Source organism: Falco naumanni, chromosome 9 (assembly GCF_017639655.2).
Source record: "Falco naumanni isolate bFalNau1 chromosome 9, bFalNau1.pat, whole genome shotgun sequence".
NCBI classification, from domain to species: domain Eukaryota; kingdom Metazoa; phylum Chordata; class Aves; order Falconiformes; family Falconidae; genus Falco; species Falco naumanni.
The window spans coordinates 2,758,760-2,780,232 of NC_054062.1; the positions used below are offsets into that span (position 1 = coordinate 2,758,760).

The 21,473-nt window shown below is 43.8% G+C and overlaps 1 protein-coding gene and 1 long non-coding RNA gene across 2 annotated transcripts in view; both read right to left on the reverse strand.

The window, feature by feature from the left end:
- Positions 1-21,265, reverse strand: part of LOC121093994 — a 34,002-nt gene extending 12,737 nt beyond the window's left edge. The window contains exons 1-2 of the long non-coding RNA XR_005829700.1: positions 21,253-21,265; positions 11,939-11,943 (exon numbers count right to left, since the gene is read on the reverse strand). This is a non-coding gene — a long non-coding RNA (uncharacterized LOC121093994). The remainder of the gene's footprint in view (positions 1-11,938; positions 11,944-21,252) is intronic.
- Positions 1,456-9,385, reverse strand: TLR4 (toll like receptor 4). The gene is made up of 3 exons (XM_040607050.1): positions 9,208-9,385; positions 8,258-8,424; positions 1,456-6,984 (listed from the first exon to the last, which is right to left on the reverse strand). The coding sequence occupies exons 1-3, from the start codon at positions 9,328-9,330 to the stop codon at positions 4,725-4,727; spliced, it is 2,550 nt and encodes an 849-aa protein (XP_040462984.1). The 5' UTR covers positions 9,331-9,385; the 3' UTR covers positions 1,456-4,724.
- Positions 21,266-21,473: the final 208 nt, after the last annotated feature.

The window sequence follows — 21,473 nt, forward strand, 5'->3', positions numbered from 1 at the left end:
CAGCAACACAGGGAGGTCCAGGTTGGTGGATTATTGACTTTGCCCTCTACACGACCTTGAAGCTGAGGAAGGTTCACACTACTGGCAGATGAGCTCTTCAGCAAATCATGCTTTGCTGTCATTTGTCCCAATTCTCAGCCTCAGCTACGATGGCAAAGAACAACTTGTTAAGGAATTGCTTCTCTCCTACCATGTTCAATTGCTCTCAGTCTCAAGCAGTTCGTATGGATTGACTGAACCTACTCAAGATGTTTTGCAAAAGGCACTTAGTGAAATTCATTGTGGAGATTCTTCAGTGTTTTTACTGCCCAGATTACATGTGTGATACAGCCAGGTGAAGGTTCACCTTTTAGAGGGTCAGGGTAAGAGCCATCATGGCAGCAGAATTTCTGTTTTGTTAAAACTTCTGCTTTTTAAAGTTTTGCTAAAAGTTCCTCATGGTACAAAAATGAAAAATCATTAATTTTCCCACAAAAAAAAAAAAGGTGTTGTTTTTTTTTTTTAATTTGGGTAGATGAAAACATTTTTACATTTTGGTTTTGGTTTGGGAGGCTACTCAGATTATATAAATAGAAAGACATTTCAAATGAAAAGGTACTCTAAGGAACAACAGCAGAAGCCTAAACCAATGTTTTTTTAAATGATGCTGTGGAACAATTTAACTTTTATTTGAAATCCTTTTTTCCAACCCCTCCAAAACTTTGCAAAAAATCAGTTTCCATGCAAAATGTCTGTTCCAAGATTACAATCCCATGCAATACTAAACCAGAAACCCTGCTATGACAATTTCTGTTCCACAGCTTCACTACGCTACCTCATTAAATTACATAAGCCACCTACAAAATAGCATTTCCAAAAGGACAAATACACTCCTAGAAAAAGTTTCAACCTGTCCTGTCAAGTATCAGTCAGTCCAGAGAAATCAGCTGCTTTTCCTTGTTTTCTTGATCTTTAAACTGACACTGGAAGTCTGTGCTGATACTTGGGGAGGCCAAGGGAACAGCCGTGCGATGCTGCGCCTGCGGCCAGCCGGATCCAGGCAGGCATCAATGTGAATGGCTCTAGTTTTCAGCTTTTACATAATGTCTCTGCTACAGTGCGGAGACCACAAATGCAATCATGCTAATGAGGGCTTGCTCGGTTCAGAGCCCTCACTGCAAACCGCATCTTGGTGATGATGCCAGCACATCATGATGGCCTGCCTCTGAGACACCGCCCTCTGCCATGCAAGTAAGACCGGAGCTTTGTCTATACTGGCATTTTGCACGGGTCAAATTAAGCACCTAGTGAAATCAGGGCACATCCCCATTACAAATGAAGTGAAATAACTTGGATGCAACAGCCCTTTGGAGCTTCATCTCCATCTGTTTTTATGACCTGGGTAAAACAGATGCTTTAATAACTGGAACAGGTTCAGCTATTTACATGAGAGATGAATGCGGACCTGCATAGATGTTTGGTTGGCTGCTCATTTATTCACCCAAATGAGTAAATAATATCAAAGCTACCTGCTGCACAGTGAACATTTTCAAACAACAGTGCATGCCAGCATGTTTGAAGATGAGAACATTCAGTTTTGCTTTGGAAATTTGCTTCCTGTAACAAAGGCAAATAGGAATGTGTGGGTTTTTTTGAAGCACAATGATTTCCCCTTTTATAGTATTGGGGAAAGTTGTTTTGAGTCTTCTAAAAACAAATCTACTTTTTCTCTGCCAGGTAAATGGTGAAAACGTAATTGTTGATACAGCCCTTTCCTTCCTAGACTCATAAACAACAAAATATAGAAGACGGGCACTGCCAGGGCAGGTTACTGACCCCCTGGGCTGTGCAAAGGGGAGGGCTGGGGGCCGCTCACCCCACAGAGCTCACAGCTGAGCAGGTCAACATTTATGGCACGTGGCTGTGCCTGGCACCCAGGTCCTATCAAGGGGTGTTCATGCCACCAGGCAGCCTGTCCTCCTGGGCCATTCAGGGAAAAAAAGAAAGTCCTGGTTCTGCTCTGAAGGTCTCAGCAATAGAAGAAATCAGCTTGTGTCTTTCAGAGCACCAACTACTGCTGAGACCAAGTGAAATCTCTAAACGCACGGAGGGAAGCAGGACTGAGAGTGACTTTGGGGCTTGCAGAGAACAAAGGTCTTCCAAACCCCCTTTTTTTCTGAACACCCCAGCCTCCACTCTCTTTCTCATTGTACCATCTCACTCTCACTTCCAGAAGCTATGATGGCTTTTGTGCTTTCTCTTGGGCAGTAAGAGGGCCTGGGGCAACTCACATATCCATCTTTGCTGTAGGGACTCTGAATAGGAAGAGAAGAACAAGTGTCTGGTTTCTTTTTAAATTGTACAGGTGGGAGCCTCCTTTCAGCATCATCCCAGCTCTCCTAAAGTTGCTTTGATATTCAACAAACACTCGCTTTTTAAACAATACTGTCCTAAACCCGTACTATAATGCCCAGAACCACTTTCAGGCTTTCTGAAACTGATTATTATAATCACAACCAAGAATCATAGGACTCTGCTTTGTGCCAGAAATACATATACACCCAATTGTTTGTAGGGGAACCACAGAGAGAAAGAGTGAGGGAGAAATGCAGGTTCAGTGCTGCTCGATTCAGGAGCAGGAACTCCTACCTAATTTAATTTTCCTCTTTTGTTTTCCAATTTAACTTGTAGCTATTGAAATCCAGGATAAAATTTGCTTTGGCCTCCGTGCTCTCCTTTGGCCTCAACCCAGGGAGCACAATGCTGCGCCCTGGTTCAGGGCATCCCATCTCCCGCCCCGCCCCCATCCCCAGCAGGCTCTCCCCAGGTGAGGAGGCAGCCCTGCTGGCATAGCACAGCACTCTGGACCCTCAGTCACAGCACAGGTAAGGAGCACCGCGCTCTGGAAATTGCTGCAACAGTACTTGGCAGGTGCAAAGCAAACTCACTGGGCAAGTGAAAGCAGCATTGAGCTTAGTTTTATGAAAGTTTCATCACATAGGGCACAAAAAGCCTTTGAGAGGGCTTGGGGGTGGGGGTGGGGGGCGTTGGTAGTGTTATCTGGCACAGCACACAGCAAGAGAACTGTGATGCAGCTTTTGCCAGAACAAGCCCTGGCACTAGCTCGCTCTCTTTTTCAAATAGTGTCTGATGTTGATCTCACCACTGGCTTCCACGGAGATGGTGCTGACTGGTGCTTAGAAAAGTGAGATGGATCAGGCCCTTTCCTCTGAATAAATATCAGATCTGATTCACCATTCAATTGCTTCTGTTTTACCTCTGTAGAACGTCATTGATTATAGACGGATTTGCAAGTTTAAAACTAGAGTAATTCAGTGATTAATCCTAACCAAAGCCTTTCATAAATAGAGAGCAATATGCCAGCACTATTCAATATTCAGCACATCGATGGGAGCACTCAGTAATATGATTCAATGGCATTTAGACTTTCCTTCCCTTTATTCAGGGCAGCGCTGGGATACATTTAGTTTAGCTAACCCAGACTTTTCTCCTCTATCTCTTCTCCCTGCAAAATGTCAGGCACATTCTCAGTGAAAAAAGGCAAAACTCTCCCACTCAGTGACTGGCCTGTTCCACGTAGCACCTGGACCCTGGGAAAGGCTGACCACACGTGTTGAGATGCCCACCAGGATCAGAGGCTGCCACAGCCTGACAGTGGGAAGGAAGAGGGACTCTCAGCCTGAACAGGTCTAAAGCCCGTTTCAACCATGGGCTGGAGGCTCCTACAGCACCTTCCAGCCGTGAACTAAGGCTGGTCCAGAGAGTAGAAAAGCTTATTCTAGAACTGGCTGGCTGTAAACATTAAAACACTTTGCTCAGACTGAATCTTGCTCGTATAGGGCAGTCCCACACAGTGTATCCAGAAACACTGCATGAGGCAAAACAGTTGAGGCAAAGAAATAGCTTGATTTAAAAGGTGTTAAGCATTTCTATGGCTCTTTCTGGTCCCACGGATTTTTGGATCTCACACAAAGACCTCAAACCACTCTTTCAAATGCTATATAATATAGCCGGATATAAATAAGAGTTCCAGGTGGTGGCAATATTTGGGGGATTCAATATTTTGTCTTGGTCTAAAGAAAACTGAAATAAACATGTTAAGGAAATGTCCCACCAAGAACAACCTCCCCACACACTGATGACATAACTGCTCAGCTGCACTGAGTGGCTGCCAGGTGGTCTGTGGCTGTAGGGAACTCCATTTCCCTCTGCAGGGTTTTCTCCCTGAGCCATGGTGCCTAAGGAGGCAGACCCAAGACTTTCAGGATCCAAATCTTGTTTCTGTTTCCCACCACTTTTAGACCCAAGAGTCCTGTACCTTTGCTCTCCCCTGGAGATCCTGGGGTCCCCTCAAAGCAACAGAGCCTGAAGTTCCACTGGGTAAATGACCTCAGGATCCAAATACAGTTTCAGAAGCAGGTAAACGACAGTAAGAGCTGTCCATCTGTTCACCAACCCACCAGACCTGCGTGGATTGCTGGACCAGCTTTGGCTGACATCTACAGGCAAACACAGGGCTCAGGCGTGTGCAGCTGCTGACACTCCTTAGCTTACAAGTTCCCTTGAGAAAGGGTGACCAGCAAGGCAGGTATTTTTGTACTGTTTTTGCAGTGCCTTCATCTACTTCCTCCAACTCTGAACAGCCACGGAAGTACCAACTTCTGAGCACCAGCCACCAGCCAAGCCATGATGGGAGACAGGAGAGAAGTGATCTCTCTTTTTCTTCACATGAGCTTTGCCTCCTCGTGATTCCACTTCTTGCCTTCTAGCAGGACTGCTGTCAGTTGCCTCCAGAAGATGTGTCTGCTGATTTCCTTGTTTGTCCACTCCAGATAGGTGTTCCTCCTTAGATATCGGGACAGCCCCAGCCTCTGCCTCAGCAAGGTTTTATTCACTTCTCCTAGTACAATCATGATAATTCCAGCTTTTCCTTCAACAAGCTGCCAGGACTGGGCAATGTCAAACTCAAAGCTACACCACTTACTTTCCAGAAAGTCAGTAGAGATGACTGCAATGACATTTCTGCTACTCAAAAAACCTTCTTGGATGATATTGGTGACAATGGGTACCCCTGGTAGGAAATCCCTGTAGTAAAGACAAAGCTGGAAGGGAGGTGTTCCTCCTTCTAAGGGTTCCACCAGCTCTTTCATCACCCATTCCTGGTCTTTGCTGGAGTGGATAACAAATGCATCATAGGTGTCACCCCTTTCTGCAGTGTGTTTACACCCACTGAGCAGCACCAATGAGTAGTATAGCTGGAAGTAGTACTTGTAAATCAGGAAGAGGAACACTGCTGCAGCGAGCAATGCGATCACTGAGAATGCCACTGTACTTGCTTTGAGTTGGCAGGAGTGCAGATCGAAGCTTGACAGGCTCATGTTCTTCACATATACAGGTGTGTGGCATATCATCAATTCCCTGTTCTGCAGTAGGTCCTGCTTTTCCTTTACCCATTTCAGAAAGTTTAGGTTTGTGCAAGAGCATTCAAACAGGTTTTGAGAGATGTCTAACAGGACCAGACTATCAGGCAGGATTCCTAGGGCTGAGTCCACCAGAACGCTCAGCTGGTTGTTGCTGAGATCCAGGGCTGTGAGCGCTTGCAGCGGCTTGTAGACTACAGGATCAAAGCTCAGTAGTTTATTGTTGCTGATGTTTAGCTCTTTTAGTTCAGAGAGGGCATCGAATGTATTTTTATCCACCTGAACTAATTTGCAACTTGAAATATCCAAGGTGTGGAGGTGACTTAGGTTTTTGAAGTTGTTGGCCAATTGGTTGTTCTCAAAGGAGTTGCCTGCCATCTTGAGCACTCGCAAAGAGTTCAAGCCACAAAAGGTACACTGGGATTTAACATGAGTTCTGGTATGGGAAATATCAAGGTATATGAGTTTCTGAAGGGATAGGAAGACAGGGTAGGAGCCAGGACCAAACAGATTTGTGTGCTGAAGGTCCAAATATAACAAATTCTTCACATTAGTGAAATCTCCGGTAATTCTGATGATAGAATTGTAACTTAGGTTCAAGTATTTCAAATTTGGACATCCAGGAAACAGAGGGGAACAGCAGCTATAGAAGGAGAGGTGATTCTCACTCAAATCTACCACCTCCAGGTTTCTTAGACTCTCAAATTTCTGTCGGAAGCTACTGAGGTTTTTGTTCTTGGTAATACGAAGCACTCTCAGCTCCTTGAAAAGAGAGAGCTTCGTGGCAGGCACTTCCTGAAACTTGCATTTCTTGCATTCCAGCTGTTTCACTTGAGAGAACATAGGAACCTCTGACATCTTTTCAAGCTGGAGGTTCACCAAGCGAATACTGGAGACGTTGCCTAAGCAGTTAAAAAGAGTGTCTGTGTCATCCTCAAATCCCCTTACACACACTAAGATAAATTCTTGCATTTGTACCTGACACAGTCCACTCAAGAGTCCTCTCTGAAAGTCTACCAGTTTCTCACTGTCACTGAATTCTCCAGCGATTAGCCTGTTGACCTGTAAACCAGTCAGGCCTTGAAGAGAAGTGTGCATCACACTAAAGTTCCCAAAAGAGGCTCTTAGTCCCAGCTCACCAAGGTGAATCTTTGCAAAGGACCCTGGCTGTATGTGTTTTATATTATTCAAGGAAAGCTCCAGTGTAAGGTTGAGCCTGTTCACTTCCTTCAGGGCATCCAGGTCTCCTTTGGAGATATATGTGATCTTGTTAGAAAGAAAGCTCAGGTGCCTGAGAGAGGTCAGGTTGGTGAAATATTTGGGAAGCTTCAATGAAGCAATGTTGTTGTGGCCCAAATTCAGCTCCTGCAGGGTATGCAAGTGTCCGATGGGTAGGTCAGTCAGAGAGGCTATGTTGGTTTCCACCAGTACCAGTTTTTTCAGAGATGTTAAGCCGTCGAAGGCTGCTGTCCCCAAGTACTGGAGGGAATTGGCAGTTAAAATTAAGGTGGAAAGTTTCTGAAGATCCTTAAAGGAGTTATCTTCTATTGTATGAAGGTGGCATCTGTTGGGCAGGAAAGGAGAATAAATGTGCATGTAAAACTGTCCCTTTCATGTCTGCTAACACTACAGCACCAAGCGCTGGTGCAACATTCTTAGGCTCCACCTCACGCTGGGGGTCAGTTTGGCTTTACTGTGCTGAGCAGTCAGCACTCCTGAACGTGCAAAGGGAACCCTTCCACAGCAGGAGACCTTCTCTCACTTCCTCCTCCCTCTCTAAATCTGAAGTTCAATTGCAAAGCAAGAGACCTTGAGACACGCTGAAAGTCAAAAATTCAGGCAAGCAGCAGGAAAGAAGAATTGCGGCTTTCTGTTAAGGCCAAAGTAACCTCCTAACGACCATCACTGATGGCAGAGCTAAACAGATACAGCACGTCCTTCCACCTTGCACCCCCCAGACCTTCACACTGTCACCTCAGCCACACTTGGGTAGTTCCACTGGCACCAGCATGATGCAGCAGTGGCAAAGCTCACAATTCTTTTGCTTTTGATATCTGAGAGGCACCAGACCCCAGGCCATGCTGGTTCTAAAGGAGAAAAGGAAGAGAGGAAAAAGAGGGTGACCACCTAAAATTGGTTTCATAAGGGAAGATCCAGAATTCGAGACCCAAATCCATTCTGCAATTAATTCTAGTAAAATTAGTTTTATAATGCAGCCAGTGCTTTACAGCAAACCCGCTCTGCCACTCAGACACTTTGGAGCTGTAACTGATGGAACTGAGTGACATTTTTCAGTGAAACAATTTACCCAGAGAAACTGTTGTCTTAAGTCAATGGAAATTATACATCAATTCAAATTTGCTAATAAGCCTCCCCCATCTCCTCCCCCAGATATGTGAGGAGAAGGGAAAAGAGAATGTGTTGATATTTTAAAACAGCCTTTTAGAAAATGAATGTACCTTCATTTTTTTTAAACTGTGATTAGAAGAACAGCTCACCCAAGATGTTCCACTTTGAAGTTTTTGTTACAGTGAAAAATCTGACATTTTTCTTGTTCAGAGAGAAGTAAAACATCTTCCTCTTCCTTCTCACATCCCATCCCAACCTACACGATCAGGCTGACAGACCCACCTCTGTGCAGCAGGTGGGCACTCAGTAACCAGACTAAAAGCTGCACATCACTTGACCATGGGGATGTGCAGAGAGACAGACACAGGGATAAAGACACAAGTAAAACAAAATGAACAGCCAAGACCAACAGACCGCAAAATAAGCAACCATGGTGGCCCAGCTGATGAAGCAAGGTTAACCAGTAACCCCGTAAAAGAGCTCATTACCTTGTAAGATCAAGAAGCTGCAGTTCAGGGACTGATGAAAAATAATTTGACCCCAGTGATTTCAGATTGTTGAAACTGAGATCCAAGTTCTGGGTGGTATGTGGGATTTCAGCAGGAACTCCAGAGACGTTCAGTCCCATGCAGCTGAAAGTTTTGTTAGGGATGACCTGTAACAGTGGCAGATCCAATCACGGTCAACATCTGCTCTTCAAGAAGTGCCAGAAAATTACAGTCAGGAAAACAGGAGCAGAATGACTAGCCTTGTAGTGAGTTTCTAAATGAGCTGCCCTGAGCTTTAGGAAATAATCTTATATATCCTAAGCATCTTTCCCACTTCTAATAGAACCAGTCCTACTCCCCAGGAAGAGCTGCGTTTCTTGCTGATTGAAGCAGGTGCAAAACTACAGGACAGTGTTCCTTGAGGCTATGGATGAACCAGCAGCAACCTTTGAGAGAGGCAGCAAAACAAACACAGGGATGCATTGTATGTCCAGGATCAGCTTTCAGCTTACAACAGGCAGCTGTAACCAAAGTTATAATTGTCAGCAAAAGTTTGGAAAATGCAGGGGCCAGGTACTTGGAGTACTGGTGAAATGACTCTACAGTACAAATCAGGCAATAATCTGTGTTTTGCAGAAATTATAGATAAGGCTTGGATCTCTTCCAAGGGAAACGTAATCTATTAGATTAACTGTACTGCAGTAACCATCAAAGGTAGAGAAAGCTAACAAGAAGAAATGGTTCATGCTGCTAGTTCTGGTTCTCAGATGTTTTTGAGACCAGCATTTACTTCAAATACTTCAATTGCCTTGGTAACAGCCTTGGGAAAAAAGATAGGCTTTCCTAAGACTACTAACACACAACAGACTTGATGCACAAACCTCCCAAGCAGAGGGAAAAGTTGCAGCAGAGAAACAGAAGGATTTTGCGCTCGTTTAGAGATCACATACCTCCAAACAGGGATTGAGGAGGCAGCCTGCCAGCTGTGATGGGACAAGCACCAGCTGCAGCACTACCATGAGCATCCACAGGGAAAGAGCTCTAATCTGGGACATCTTCAGGAGGCCAGGCATGCAGGAGAAAGCAGAGTGAGTATCACTCAAGGACCTGGAGTGAGAAACTTCCTGAAATGCCAAGCGTTGTGTTTCATCACTCCTGCTTCTCACTGCACGTCACTAAGAATTGCAGAAAACAAGGAGGGAAGTGAAACTGGTAGCCGCCTGTTTTCTAGACATGCTTTGAGTGAATTGCTCTTCTTGCAACTGTTTAAAAAAAAAAAAAAGATTTTAAAAAAAGAAAAGCAAGAAAAAAAGGAAGTAATGAAAGGTATAGTTTGGACTAGAAATTAAAGAGGAATATGGGTTATATCAATGTGTCAATTGCCTTCATCACCTCAGCTTAGCTCAGGTCAAATTGGCAAAAAAAAGGAAAACACTTGTGAAATCCTCAGTCCAATTTCTGGAAGGTCATGCTTCACATCCCATAATTCAAATGCACTGGATAGAGCAAATGATTCTGCCTTTGTATCCCTGCCAAGCTCCCAGCTACTCCACACTGGCAAGTAGTGGATAAGTGCTCTGCTGTGGCAGATGTTTTCCTGAGCCATGTAACAACAGGTTTATCTATGGCTCAGCTCTTATGAACATACATCTGGGTTTTATCCATCTGGTTGGACCTCAGTATTGTAATTATTACAGGAACAAGCTGCACGTGGCCAGGCACAGGGAATAAATATTGGAGATTCACCGAGCAGTCATAGCCCGAGACCTTACACCCCTCCTCACCTTTTCCTTGGGTGGGTGGTTGCTGGGAGCAGCAAGCTGGGAAAGGCATAAACACCCCAGCTGGGCTTAGAGCTGCTATCTGCCCTGGTCATGCCTGAATCTGCATTTGATGCCTCGCTACAAAAGTGAGTACCTCTCAATACTGTCCTTAATTTACAGTGCAAACACAGCTGTTGTTTCTGGAAGAGCCTTTGTAAAACCTCGCAGTTGGCAATATTAATTTAAATCAGCTGTAAGCCTTCTAATAAAGCTCCCTGCCTTCATTTATTCTGATAAATGGTAGTGCATTCATGTATCTACTCCTGTCTTTCTGTAGATAACTAAAAAGCGTTACTGGGGATACAGCTATAGGGTTCCTGGGTATTATTAACACCACATAGACAGAGAAGTTGCAAAAATGTGAGATGAGGATGGGATACTAGTCTAGAAGTAGACAGAATAGCGAGTCACTACTGATGAAAGCCTGTGTAAATTAATATTAAATATAAGCTGCAATATCAGTCCAGTGAGAAATCCACTTATAAAGAAAAGTTTAAAATATGGCAGGTGGGGATTGGACTTCTTTGGCAGGTCAGTAGATGGCCACTGAGATGGAGAAATCCTAAAATAACAGATGATCTCTGCAATGAAAAACACAAGGCAGCACAATGGGAGCTAAAACCGACACCCTGATGTGCAGCCAGATAGTGCCCATTAAGCCAGCAGACAAGAAGTTTGTTGAAATTGGACAAGTTCTACAAAATCCCTGTTCTAAAAAGCCTCTCATGATTGCAGGTATTTCCTTTTACAGATGGAATCAAAAGTGACTGCTTCTGTGCCTGGATTAAGGAAACTGGCAGAGCATCATGTGTCTGCAGAGAGGACAAATGAGTGCATCTTTTAGTATTCAATATGCAGAATGAAGCAATCCACATTTAATTTTTATCTAAAGCTGAGATGAGCCTGAAGTATGCTCTAGAAATTACCATTTCAATGGAGACGCACTGAACATGCTGGAAAGTTTGGGAGCATCACAAAATCCATCCAACAGCCTTGCTCAGGGGTCAAGTAGAAAGCACAGCTTAAAGGACGTTCGGAGAATGTGCTGCTTCCATCACAAGCAACAGTTTCACAATACACATCACAATTTGTTCAAGGACAAATCCTACAGAATCTGCAAGGGATGGGGTGTAAGAAGAAAACATGCAAGCTGGCAAATCAAGCCCAGCTACCGGTTTAGAAAGTCAGTGCTGGTTAACTTCATATTCTTCAGCTTGCATACAACAATGTGCAACGACTGTAGAAAGCCGTAATGTCTATGTAATTGCCTTTTTCTGTTCACAAGAAACAAAAGTATTATTTGGAATCCTTTAAAGTGACAAGAATAACATCTGAAGTGAAACATGATTCACTGCGCTGGCAATTTACTGGTGGGATCATCAAAGATCTTTTAGAAAGGAGGTGTTACAGAGAATCTGTATTTCTAAGAACACATGCCCGAGTGATCTTTGTTCTCTTGAACATTATTATAATATAAGTAACACAACAGCAGACAGCATATACTCAACCTCTGTGATCTGAAGCAAGATATTACATAGCATAAGACAGCCACAATGTAGCTGGACTGACAAAACCTCTTGTACTCGCTTATGTGAAATTAAAATAATTCATGAACTCCAGCCAAAAAGAAGAGTTAGTTAACTCTCGGACAAGACAGCTGGTGATAGCCATGAGAACAGATAGGGCTGTTTGTAGCTGTGGTGATTTCAAGGTCACAGCTAACTCAGTATCACATGTAGATCAACAGCTATTACCCAGAAGAGAGGATATATTTACCTCAGTAGTCAGCAGTTCCCCAAGTCTATCTGCAAATGGAGACTGAAATACTTCTTACCATGTTCTTCAAGTTTAAACACACCAGGTCTTATTTTAAGTGAAAGGACCATCTGTAACAACTATTTGGTTGTGAGTCATGGATCAGATGGGAGAGAGCATTCCTGAGATGCTGGCACACACACAACACAACATTTGTGGAGCTAGAGATGGAGAGCACTACAAGAGCTTCCAAAAGCACTTGAGAAACTCAGGCATGGGGTAACCTACACCAGCTGACCCAGTATTGCTCTCAAATGGGTTGCAGCACTGGCCATATGTGCCATCCTAACTAGCACAATATAAGCTAATACAACTCAGCTCAGCAATCACTGGTGGAGAATTAAGCTTAGATCACATCACAGTGCAGCTGGGGTCTAAGCTCAGGCTGTGTAGACAGTTACCAAGTCCTTGAGGTTCAGCTGACACCACCAGTCTTTATACCCAGCAACTCCAGTCTGAAAGGTTGTCTGAGCGGATAGGAAAAGCAAAAGAAAATTACTCTAAATATATAGAATTTTCCTAGCCGTTCTTCTGGGAAAAACAATTTATATAAAGTACAAGGAAAAATGAGGGGTGAGGGTGGGGAGGGGAATGTCTGGAAATTGCTTTAAGATCCTTTTGCTGCAAATTCCACAAATACATTACACCATGGCACTGGTGAGTCACCACCTCCCCCAGCAAGCCCTGGCTGACCTGGCAGACTGATCAAGCCAGCACTGAACCACACGTACCCTGCACCAAGGCTGCTGAAGGAGCTGAGGAGCTGGTGTCATCAGAACATGTCCTTCCTAGAGTGCCTTGATGCCTATAACCCTCACTTGTGATGCTTCCCCACACGAAGCGGGTGTGATAATCTCACACTTGATGGAAGATCAGCATAGAAGACCCACTGCCTTTGCTACTGGATCTTGTATCTTTGAAGAAGAGAAGAACGTTCAGATTGAGAGAGAAACTTTGCATTTAGTTTGGGGTATTAGACAGCTGCGTCGCTGTCTGTCTGAACAATGATTGACTCTAGTTACAGATCATTAAACTGCTAGTTTCAAAGCAAAGAGCATCAGTAACGCAGATTGCTTGTCATGCCTGTGACTGTAAGTGACAGGTAAGGACACGGAGGTGGAATCACAGACAGTCTCTACATGCCACATAGCACACACCAAGCCCCAGCCAGTTGCAAAAGATGCCACCTAACCCAAACAGACTCCAGCATAGCTAAGGTGTTCCCCACTGCAGAAAAGGACAGATACTGGTGTACACAGGGGAAAGAAAAAAAAAAAAAAAAAAACAAAAAAAAAACCAAACCCAACCAAAAGCTATTGTCCAAGTTAGTTTGATGAAAAGCAGCCAAGCCAACACTGAAGTAGGTAATGTGTGTCATCAGATGGGCTATTCCCCACAGCAGAGGTCATATGAATACCCCAGAACTATTCAAAAGCTATTAGGGAAGAACTGTGTCAAGTAACCAGGGACAAATACACAACTGGTAGAAGCGATTAATCAGTGTCAAGATAGACACTATCTGTGGCAGCTACTCCATATGGACTGTGTCAGGTTAGTTAGGAGCCCTACATTTTACAGAAGTCAGTGTTTAATCTAAATGGTTGGAAAGATTTCACACAGATGGTGGAGACAACCAGACTTACTTGCCAAGCAGCATGGACAGGCAGTCAGGGACGGTGGAGCTCCCTCGACCCCTGGAGACATGCAGGCTGGCACCAAACAGCCCAGAAGCTCCCTGCCCTTCTGCCTCACGCAAACCATGGTTGCCCTCCAGCTGGCCACAGTCGGGGGTTCACCCTTGCTATAGATGCGAGGATGTTTGTGGACCTTAGCATGAAATGCACTGTGCTTAGAGGAATGTAATTACCTTTCTGCAGCCCTGAGAAGGTGGATTTACCACCTCAAACCAATGCTAGCTTTTGCTACTAAAGCAACAATAGCACTCATTTTCTTTTTCTTTCCCCCTCCATTACATAGTTATTATGGTATCTGGTAGCCTAATTTACATATGTTTTGCATTACTGTGGCTTTGCCTTATCCTACTTATTCCACCTCCTTCCCCCAGTTCTCTTGATAATAATGAGTCTGCTGTAGGGCAAGGATTTATTCAGGCTATCAAACATGAAAGGTTTGTAGGGCATGGAGGACTGCGGCTCTCAGAATTTTTAAACTGGACCCAAGAAAGTTTGATTCAGTGCCCCCACCAAAGCACGGTTAAATACTCAGCCCCTACCACATTGCTCCAACACTCTGGGAAGTTTGAAACAAAAGGCAGCTCTAATGAATCATGGTTACCTGGAAAGATTACAGAACCCTGTTTTGAGGGGAAACCAGACAGCTCTTAAACATAAGAGCAAAAAGCTATGTAGCGGACCTGCTTGCTGCAAGTACTGGGAGTGCTGCCACAGGCAGCAGTGACCAATGCCAAGACTCTTGAGCCTCATGTTTATGGTTTCACTACCATGACTTGCACTATATAACAGGTAAATGTTGCAGCAACTACAGCAGAAAGTGCAGACACAGCTTCTGCAAGCCATGGCAAAGTTCTTGTATACACAAGAACCTAAAGAGAAAATATAAACCCTCTCCTGGGGTTAGTACATAGCATGTTTTGTACATCAGTTTTACATATTAAAATTTTTGTGCCATTTTACTCTATCAGGAGAAGAGCATAAAATATTAACTGTCCACATAGCTGAGAGCCCACTTCCATTACTTACAAAGCAATATATTTCACAAGAGTGGTCGAACCAAATCCAAATATGCATTTGGAAAACCATAATTTTGGAATCTGCAAAACCTGCGTGGCTACTATGTGTTGTATAGAAAGACTTAATTGTGTACAGAGGAAACATGGAGTGGGTAAAAAGGAATTTATTAAAACACCCCAATTCTCTCAAGCTCAGTTTGGTTATGTTTGCATGTGCAAGATGAGGTCATCCCCTTCCAGTGTTCAAGTGACCTTTCTCAAACTGAGCTGGACCAGGGCCTCCAGTTCTTCCAGCAGTCTCCCAGGACCAGGCAGCTTTTGAGGGAATTTTGTCAGCATTTCTTAGGCCATAAATTGCTTGCACCAACCAGGACAAACCCATTTCAGTTGTAATGGAGGAGGAACCAGGCTGGCCAAAAGGGAATAGCAGCAGAGCAACATGGAGGGCATTAACACTTTGCAGATCTTGAGAGTCAGGGCGTTTTTGAAAGCTTTCAGGAGGCAGGGCTGAGTTACTAGATAAGAAGCTACCCAGGAAAAGCAGTGACACGAGTAACACAGGATGTGCCCTGAAAGCCTGACCACAGTGAAGGGGAGAGAGGAAGGAAATGGGAGGGAAAGCAGAAGTTTCACTTCCCATGGAAATAGTTAGCAGTTATGAGCACTGTACTCATGCTCCCACACCCCAAAAGCTGCTGCTGTATGATACATGCAGCCTGATGTAAGTTATACCAACCTGACTCTGAGAGTGCACCCTCAACAAGCCATGAAGGAGGAGCAGCCTTCCCAGTGAGCACCTGCCTGAAGGGCTGCACAAACTGCTCACACCAGCGGAGCCATCACCTTCTAAGTCCAGCACTGCAGGATCTGTCTAACGGTAGAGGCAGGAGTTTGGAGAGTCAACAGCTGAGTTGAACACATGATGTTAACAGTCCAGGAAGAAAGCAGCAATAAGGGGAGTAAAGAAGAGGAAATATGACATAGCAACATCTGGTAGAAAGTAGCAGAGCATGAGAAGATGTGGACCCAGAGGTAAAATGTGGACATGAACCAGCAGCAGAGAAGTGGGTGTTTAATGTCCTTTCTAAAATGTGAAAAATCTTCAGCACACAAAATAAACTTGGCAGGTGGCTCCATGCTCAGAACAAGCTGGAAGAGACAAGAAAATATCCAGAAAAAAGAAAAGAAGTAGAAAAAGTTGAAACAAAATCCAAAGAGAAAAAAAGAAAATTCCAACAGGGTAGAGGTAGAAGTCAAAGAAGAGTTCAAAAAGAAAAGAAGGTAGATAGAAACAGAAAAGAAGCAAAGTTGAAACAAAGTTGATACAGAAAAGAAACAAAGTTGCAACACAAAAACAAACAAACAAACAAACAAACAAACAAACAAACACCCCCCCCCCCAAAAAAAAAAACAAAACCAAAAAAACTCCCCAACAACAAAAAATATTCCACGCAACATTGAAGCAGAAAAGCTGCAAAGTGCATGGAGAAAAGCTGGACAGTCCATGGACAAAAGCTGCAAAAGCCAAGGAGAAAAGCACAAATCCCAAGGAGAACAGCTGCAAAGTCCACAGAGAAAAGTTGCAAAGTCCATGGAGAAAAGTTGCAAAGTATATGGAGAAAAGCTGCAAAACCCAAGGAAAAAATCTGCAAAATTTAGGAGAAAAGCTGCAAATCCTGAGGAAAAAAGTTCCAAATCCCAAGGAGAAAAGCTGCAAAGTCCATGGAGAAAAGCTGCAAAGTCCATGAGTAAAGCTGGAAAGGCCATGGGAAAACCTGCAAAGTCCAAGGAGAAAAGCTGGGAAGTCCAACGAGAAAAGCTGGAAATCCCAATGAGAGAAGCTGCAAAGTACATGGAGAAAAGCTGCACAGTTGGAAGAACATTGATGCAGAAAAGAAGTAAAGTTGAAACAGAAAAGAAAGAAAGTTGGTATAGAAAAGAAGGTTGATACAGTAAAGGAAGATGATAAAGAAAATAAATAAAGTTGATACAGAAAGAAACACAGTTGGTAGAGAAAAGAAACAAAGTTGATACAGAAGAGAAACAATGTTGATACAGAAGGCAAAGTTGAAAGGACACTGCAAGAGAAAAGAAACAAAGTTGAAACAAACTTGAAACAGAAAAAAGGCAGAGCCCAAAAAAAGCCACAACAAAGTCAAAACAAAGCCCAAAGAAAGTACAAACAAAAACACAAGCAGAAAAGAGACACAGTCAAGGCAGAAAAGAGGTAAAGCCCAAGCAGAAAAGATGCAAGATTGAAAAGAAGAAAAATGAAACAAATATGAAGTGCAAAAGAGTTGTCATCCAACATTGTTGGAAAAAAGTTGAAGCAGAAAAGAGGCAAAGTCCACCAAAAAAAGGAAAACAGTCCACACAACATTGAAGCAGAAAATCTGCAAAGTGCATGGAGAAAAACAGCAGAGTTGGTAGAAAGTCCAAGCAGAAATTAAACAAAGTTGAAACAGAAAGGAAACAAACTTTATACAGAACAGAAAGTTGAAAGAAAACTGAAACAGAAAAGAACCAAAGTTGATGAAGAAAAGAAGGAAAGTTGATACAGAAGAGATACAATGTTGATATGGAACACAATGATTAAAGTTGATGCAGAAAAAAAACCCAACAAAGTTGAAACAAAGTTGATACTGAAAAGCAATTTGAAAGAAAGGACATTGAAACAGAAAAGAAACAAAGTTATACAGAAAAGAAACAAAGTCAAAAGAGAAAAGAAGCAAAATTGAATTCAAGTTAAAACTGAAAAGAAATAAAGTAGGAAGATATTTGATACAGAAAAGAAACAAATTTCATAGATAAAAGAAACAAAATTGAAAATAAGAGGCGAAATCGAAACGCCTACACAAATTGGAAGCAGACAAGAAGTGAAGTCAGGAAAGAAAAGTAGCAATGTTGAAGCAGAAAAGAGTTGTAGAAACAAAAGTAGAAAGCAACGAAAAAGGGATTATATGAGGTCATAAAGCCATGAGTTATCAGCAGTTACCAAGGTAATTCTCAACTGTCCTGACTTGAAATTCCCCTGCCCCAAGACAGTGCCCACTCCTTGAAGCCAGAACTGCAACTTATTCTCAAACAGAACAATGAACAAAATGGTCCTGGTTTCCTGCAGACCCAGCAATTAGATACTGAAACCTCCGAGTGTTCAACCTGGCCCTTTTCCAAAGTGACGGGTACAACTCTCTCCAATCTGCTTTGGAAGGAATTTGAAAACCCAAGGCAGCTATTGCACCTTCACCCCTTCCCTTCCTCAGGGGCTGAGGACCAGCTTAGCATCTCATTTTGGTGCTTTTTACAAAGAACTGAGGAGCACAGGCTAGCTGCTTACAGCACAGAGAGGGGATTACTCCAAGCAGAAGGGTTGTGTAACACCCCACGTCCTCAGCAGTGGAAACCAGAGGCCAGCAGAGGAAAGGGCAAGCGCTCTGAATCTCAGGGATTCGTCTCCCACCCTACCTACGATAGGACAAACTGAGTCCTGCTCAAAGCAACCTGGAACAAGGGCAAAGCCCAGCTGGGATCAACAAGTCCTATCTGGAGGAGACAGCAAGCAGCATGGCCCTCTCTCACCACGTCTGACTCAATAATTTTCACCAGCCTGTTTCTCTCAGCAGTGATATTGTGCTGAAAGAGCTGCAGGGACAAGAAAGGGAAAGCTATAGATTATTCCTTACAATGCCCCACACTCTGCCCAAAATGCGCTGGATCCTGCCCAATCCAACTTTGCCAGCGGCTCCTTGCAGGATTTTCACTGCACAGGACCCTTGTCACCAAACTAGGACAAACGAAAGGCACCCTGAAGCACCAGGGTCTGTGCCTGTGCTGCTCTCTGAGCACAAAGCATGTGCCAACACATTCCCTGGCATGTCCCAGCAGGAATTTCTCTGGGTAACACCAGCAATAGCTACTAGACCTTTCAGCTGCTTTACTCCCAGCTTTGGGCCATTATGTTTCCCTATGGAGGACCCCTTAGTTTGAAGAGGAGGCATTTGCTACCTCTTCTTTACATTATTGTAGTAATATATTGGCTTAGTATTGTCATGGTTGCCAGGGTAACCAAAGCCTGCAATATTGGCCTCTTGGCATATATGGAGGGCTGAGTTCAAAGCAATGATTCCCATGGCAGCATATCTCTGGAAAGGGAAAAAAAGAGAACAGCTGTTTAGGATTTCAAACTCATAGTTTTACAAAACTGACACCAGCAACATCTCTGCAGCTGGGACAAGTAGCTTCTTCCACACTCAATATGGCAGGAGGGAGAGGAAAAAAACAGAACAGGTGTATGGACAGCATTCCCAAAACTCAAAGAAGTCTCATGAAAAGGTGCTGCAGAAGCTGAAGGCTTATGAACATACAACCTCTGGGTTGATAAAACATAATGCTCCATGGAAATCAAAAAGCTTTGAATGGAAGAAATGAGCACGCTTTTTAACAAACCCACATCCATGATAGAGCCTATATAAGGTCTCTGCATCTATCGCTTTTCCATGTGCCTCTTTGTGTATATTCCCTGCTGGCAGCCCTCATGTGACACCTCACTTTTAATCCACGCATTAAATTCCTGTCCCTGGCCTGTGTGCTACAAAACTGCCTTCTGCTCACGTAAAGCTAACATGGCCAAGTACAAACTCAAACGCTGCCTTAAAAGCCTTGTGACTGAGCAGCACAGCCACCACGCTTGCGAGCAGCTGAACACGCTCTCTGGTCCCCTACGCCTAACTGAGCACTTCACACTCCTCGCCTGGATTGTCCCACTTTGCACTTTCCAAACATTTTAGCAGCAAAATGTACTTTTTGTTATAGCATTGCTGCAGCAGTCAGGAGACTTGGCATCTAATCACAAACCCAGCCAAGAGTCAGTGCATGACCTTGGACAAGGTTGTTTTACCACACCAGGCCTTCAAGCTTCTCCCCTATTTGTTGCAGATTATAAACATCCTAGTGGTGCCTGGCAGGCTTAAAGTTAATTAAAGATTGCACAGCACCATCACGAAGATCGTCAGGACCAAAGACAAAGTATCATTAGATTCATTAATGAAATAATCCTCCATCGTGCAGTGAAGGGGAAAACAACACTCCAGAAGCAGTGGGCATAACAGCCAGCCTCAGGCCAGAGATCTGTAACAACAGAGGTTTTTAAGGAATGCCAACCAAAATTCCTGCTATTTTACACTAGCTAATTGTTAGTAGTGGTCTTCGGACAGGGAAAGCACAGGAACATATATGAAAAGGTTTATATGGCACAGCTGTTTGTCACTAGAGAACCAGGTTATCTGAGGTCTAGAGCCGTGGACAGAAAGGTAACTCTAAAAAGAAATTGTAGTGCAAAATGGCATGCTGGAATGAGAATAACGCTGCAGTGCTGTGACAGGTGAGGAAAAGTCTTCCTTTTCTGGGTAGGAGCAGAGCTTCAAACCTGAAGCACCATGCTGCAGGAAAAGACTGCATTTACTAGGGGAAGGAACTAATGTGGCCAACAAATGAAAAGGTTTTCCTTCCCCTTGGACAGCACTGAAGCAGGAAGGTATAAGGCAGCTCATCGGTCTGCTCTCCAGTGGGGTATCATACCCTACTTGCCATGTTCAGCTGCAGCAGTTTGTACGTCACTTCATAGGTGACATACGAGTTGAGAATATGTAGCTGAGAGACGTTCCCATTCCACTTGGTGGGGAGGCTGGTGCCAAAACCCCACCTGTAGCAGAAAGGCAGAGAGATACCTGAGGCATGCCCATGCACACCAGGCAGTGCCATGATAAAGATCCCGAGTTAGCTGCAATCTACCGCTCTGGCTGGGTGCTCAGAAGGACTTATGAGAGTTTGGAGGAACAGTGGATCACCACGTCTTTTACATTTCTTCCCATATACCTGTCTCCAACGTGGCTGAGACTGGGCTCTTTCTAATTAGTGAAAAATAAAGTCTCAGGTGCATGATGCAGCTCATTAAATATTTGAAAGACACATGATTATCAGAGCTATTGAATATGTCACTGCAAATAACCTGGTTTCAGCCTTCCTTCATTAGAATCACAGAATCATTTAGGTTGGAAAAGACCTCTGAGATCATCAAGTCCAACCATTAACCCAGGATTGCCAAGCCCACCACTAAACCATGCCACTAAGCAAAGACATCTCACCTTATTCCTTGTTTTCAGTAATATTTCCCTCAACCAGAGGTAAGCCAGGGGCTTGAATGGGACAAACACCTCAGTGCATCATTGTCATTGTTTTCCAGAGGGTTGGGCAGAGCTGATTCAGGGAACAAGAGACGGATTATTGTTCTCTCACCTATATCTTTCTTGTGCTCTTTTACTGGAGCATCATTTAATTTGAGAATCGAAGCCAGAATTTGTCCAGTTTCAGTATCACTTACTTGCAACCTTGGAGGCAGCTGTGTGCTGTCAAATACATGACTGGTTGTGTGAACTCACTTGAGGGCACCAACACACATTACGGCCCAACCTGGCAGCCTGGTTCCATGGCACGGGACACCTCACACAGACACAGATAGTCCTTCCCTTGTAATAAAAAGGCAGACAGCAGTGGCAGACAACCACTATTTTTTAGATAGGGAAGTGAGGCACAGAGAAATTAAATTACTTTCTTAAGTCAGAGTAAAAATGCATGTAGTCCTGTAACACTGGGATTGCCTGCCACTCCACTGAGCTGGAGATGGCTATCTAGCTCCCCAGCACAGCATCTGAATGAGCAGTACGCATTCTGGCTCCTGCAGGGCCTGTGCTGAGCCATGAACTGCAAGAGAGTTGTTTGATTACCTGAGCTGATGCACCCCAGGTGTTATGTTTACAAGGCAAGAGTCACAAGCACATTACTGCTCTTGGTCTATGCCTAATTGTTGAGG

Coding starts and splice junctions, on each gene's coding strand:
- TLR4 (XM_040607050.1), bottom strand. CDS start 9,330: ATGCCTGGCCTCCTGAAGATGTCCCAGATTAGAGCTCTTTCCCTGTGG. Junction 8,425..9,207: donor TCCTCAATCCCTGTTTGGAG/GTATGTGATCTC, acceptor CCACTGTTACAG/GTCATCCCTAACAAAACTTT. Junction 6,985..8,257: donor CAGCTTCTTGATCTTACAAG/GTAATGAGCTCT, acceptor CCTGCCCAACAG/ATGCCACCTTCATACAATAG.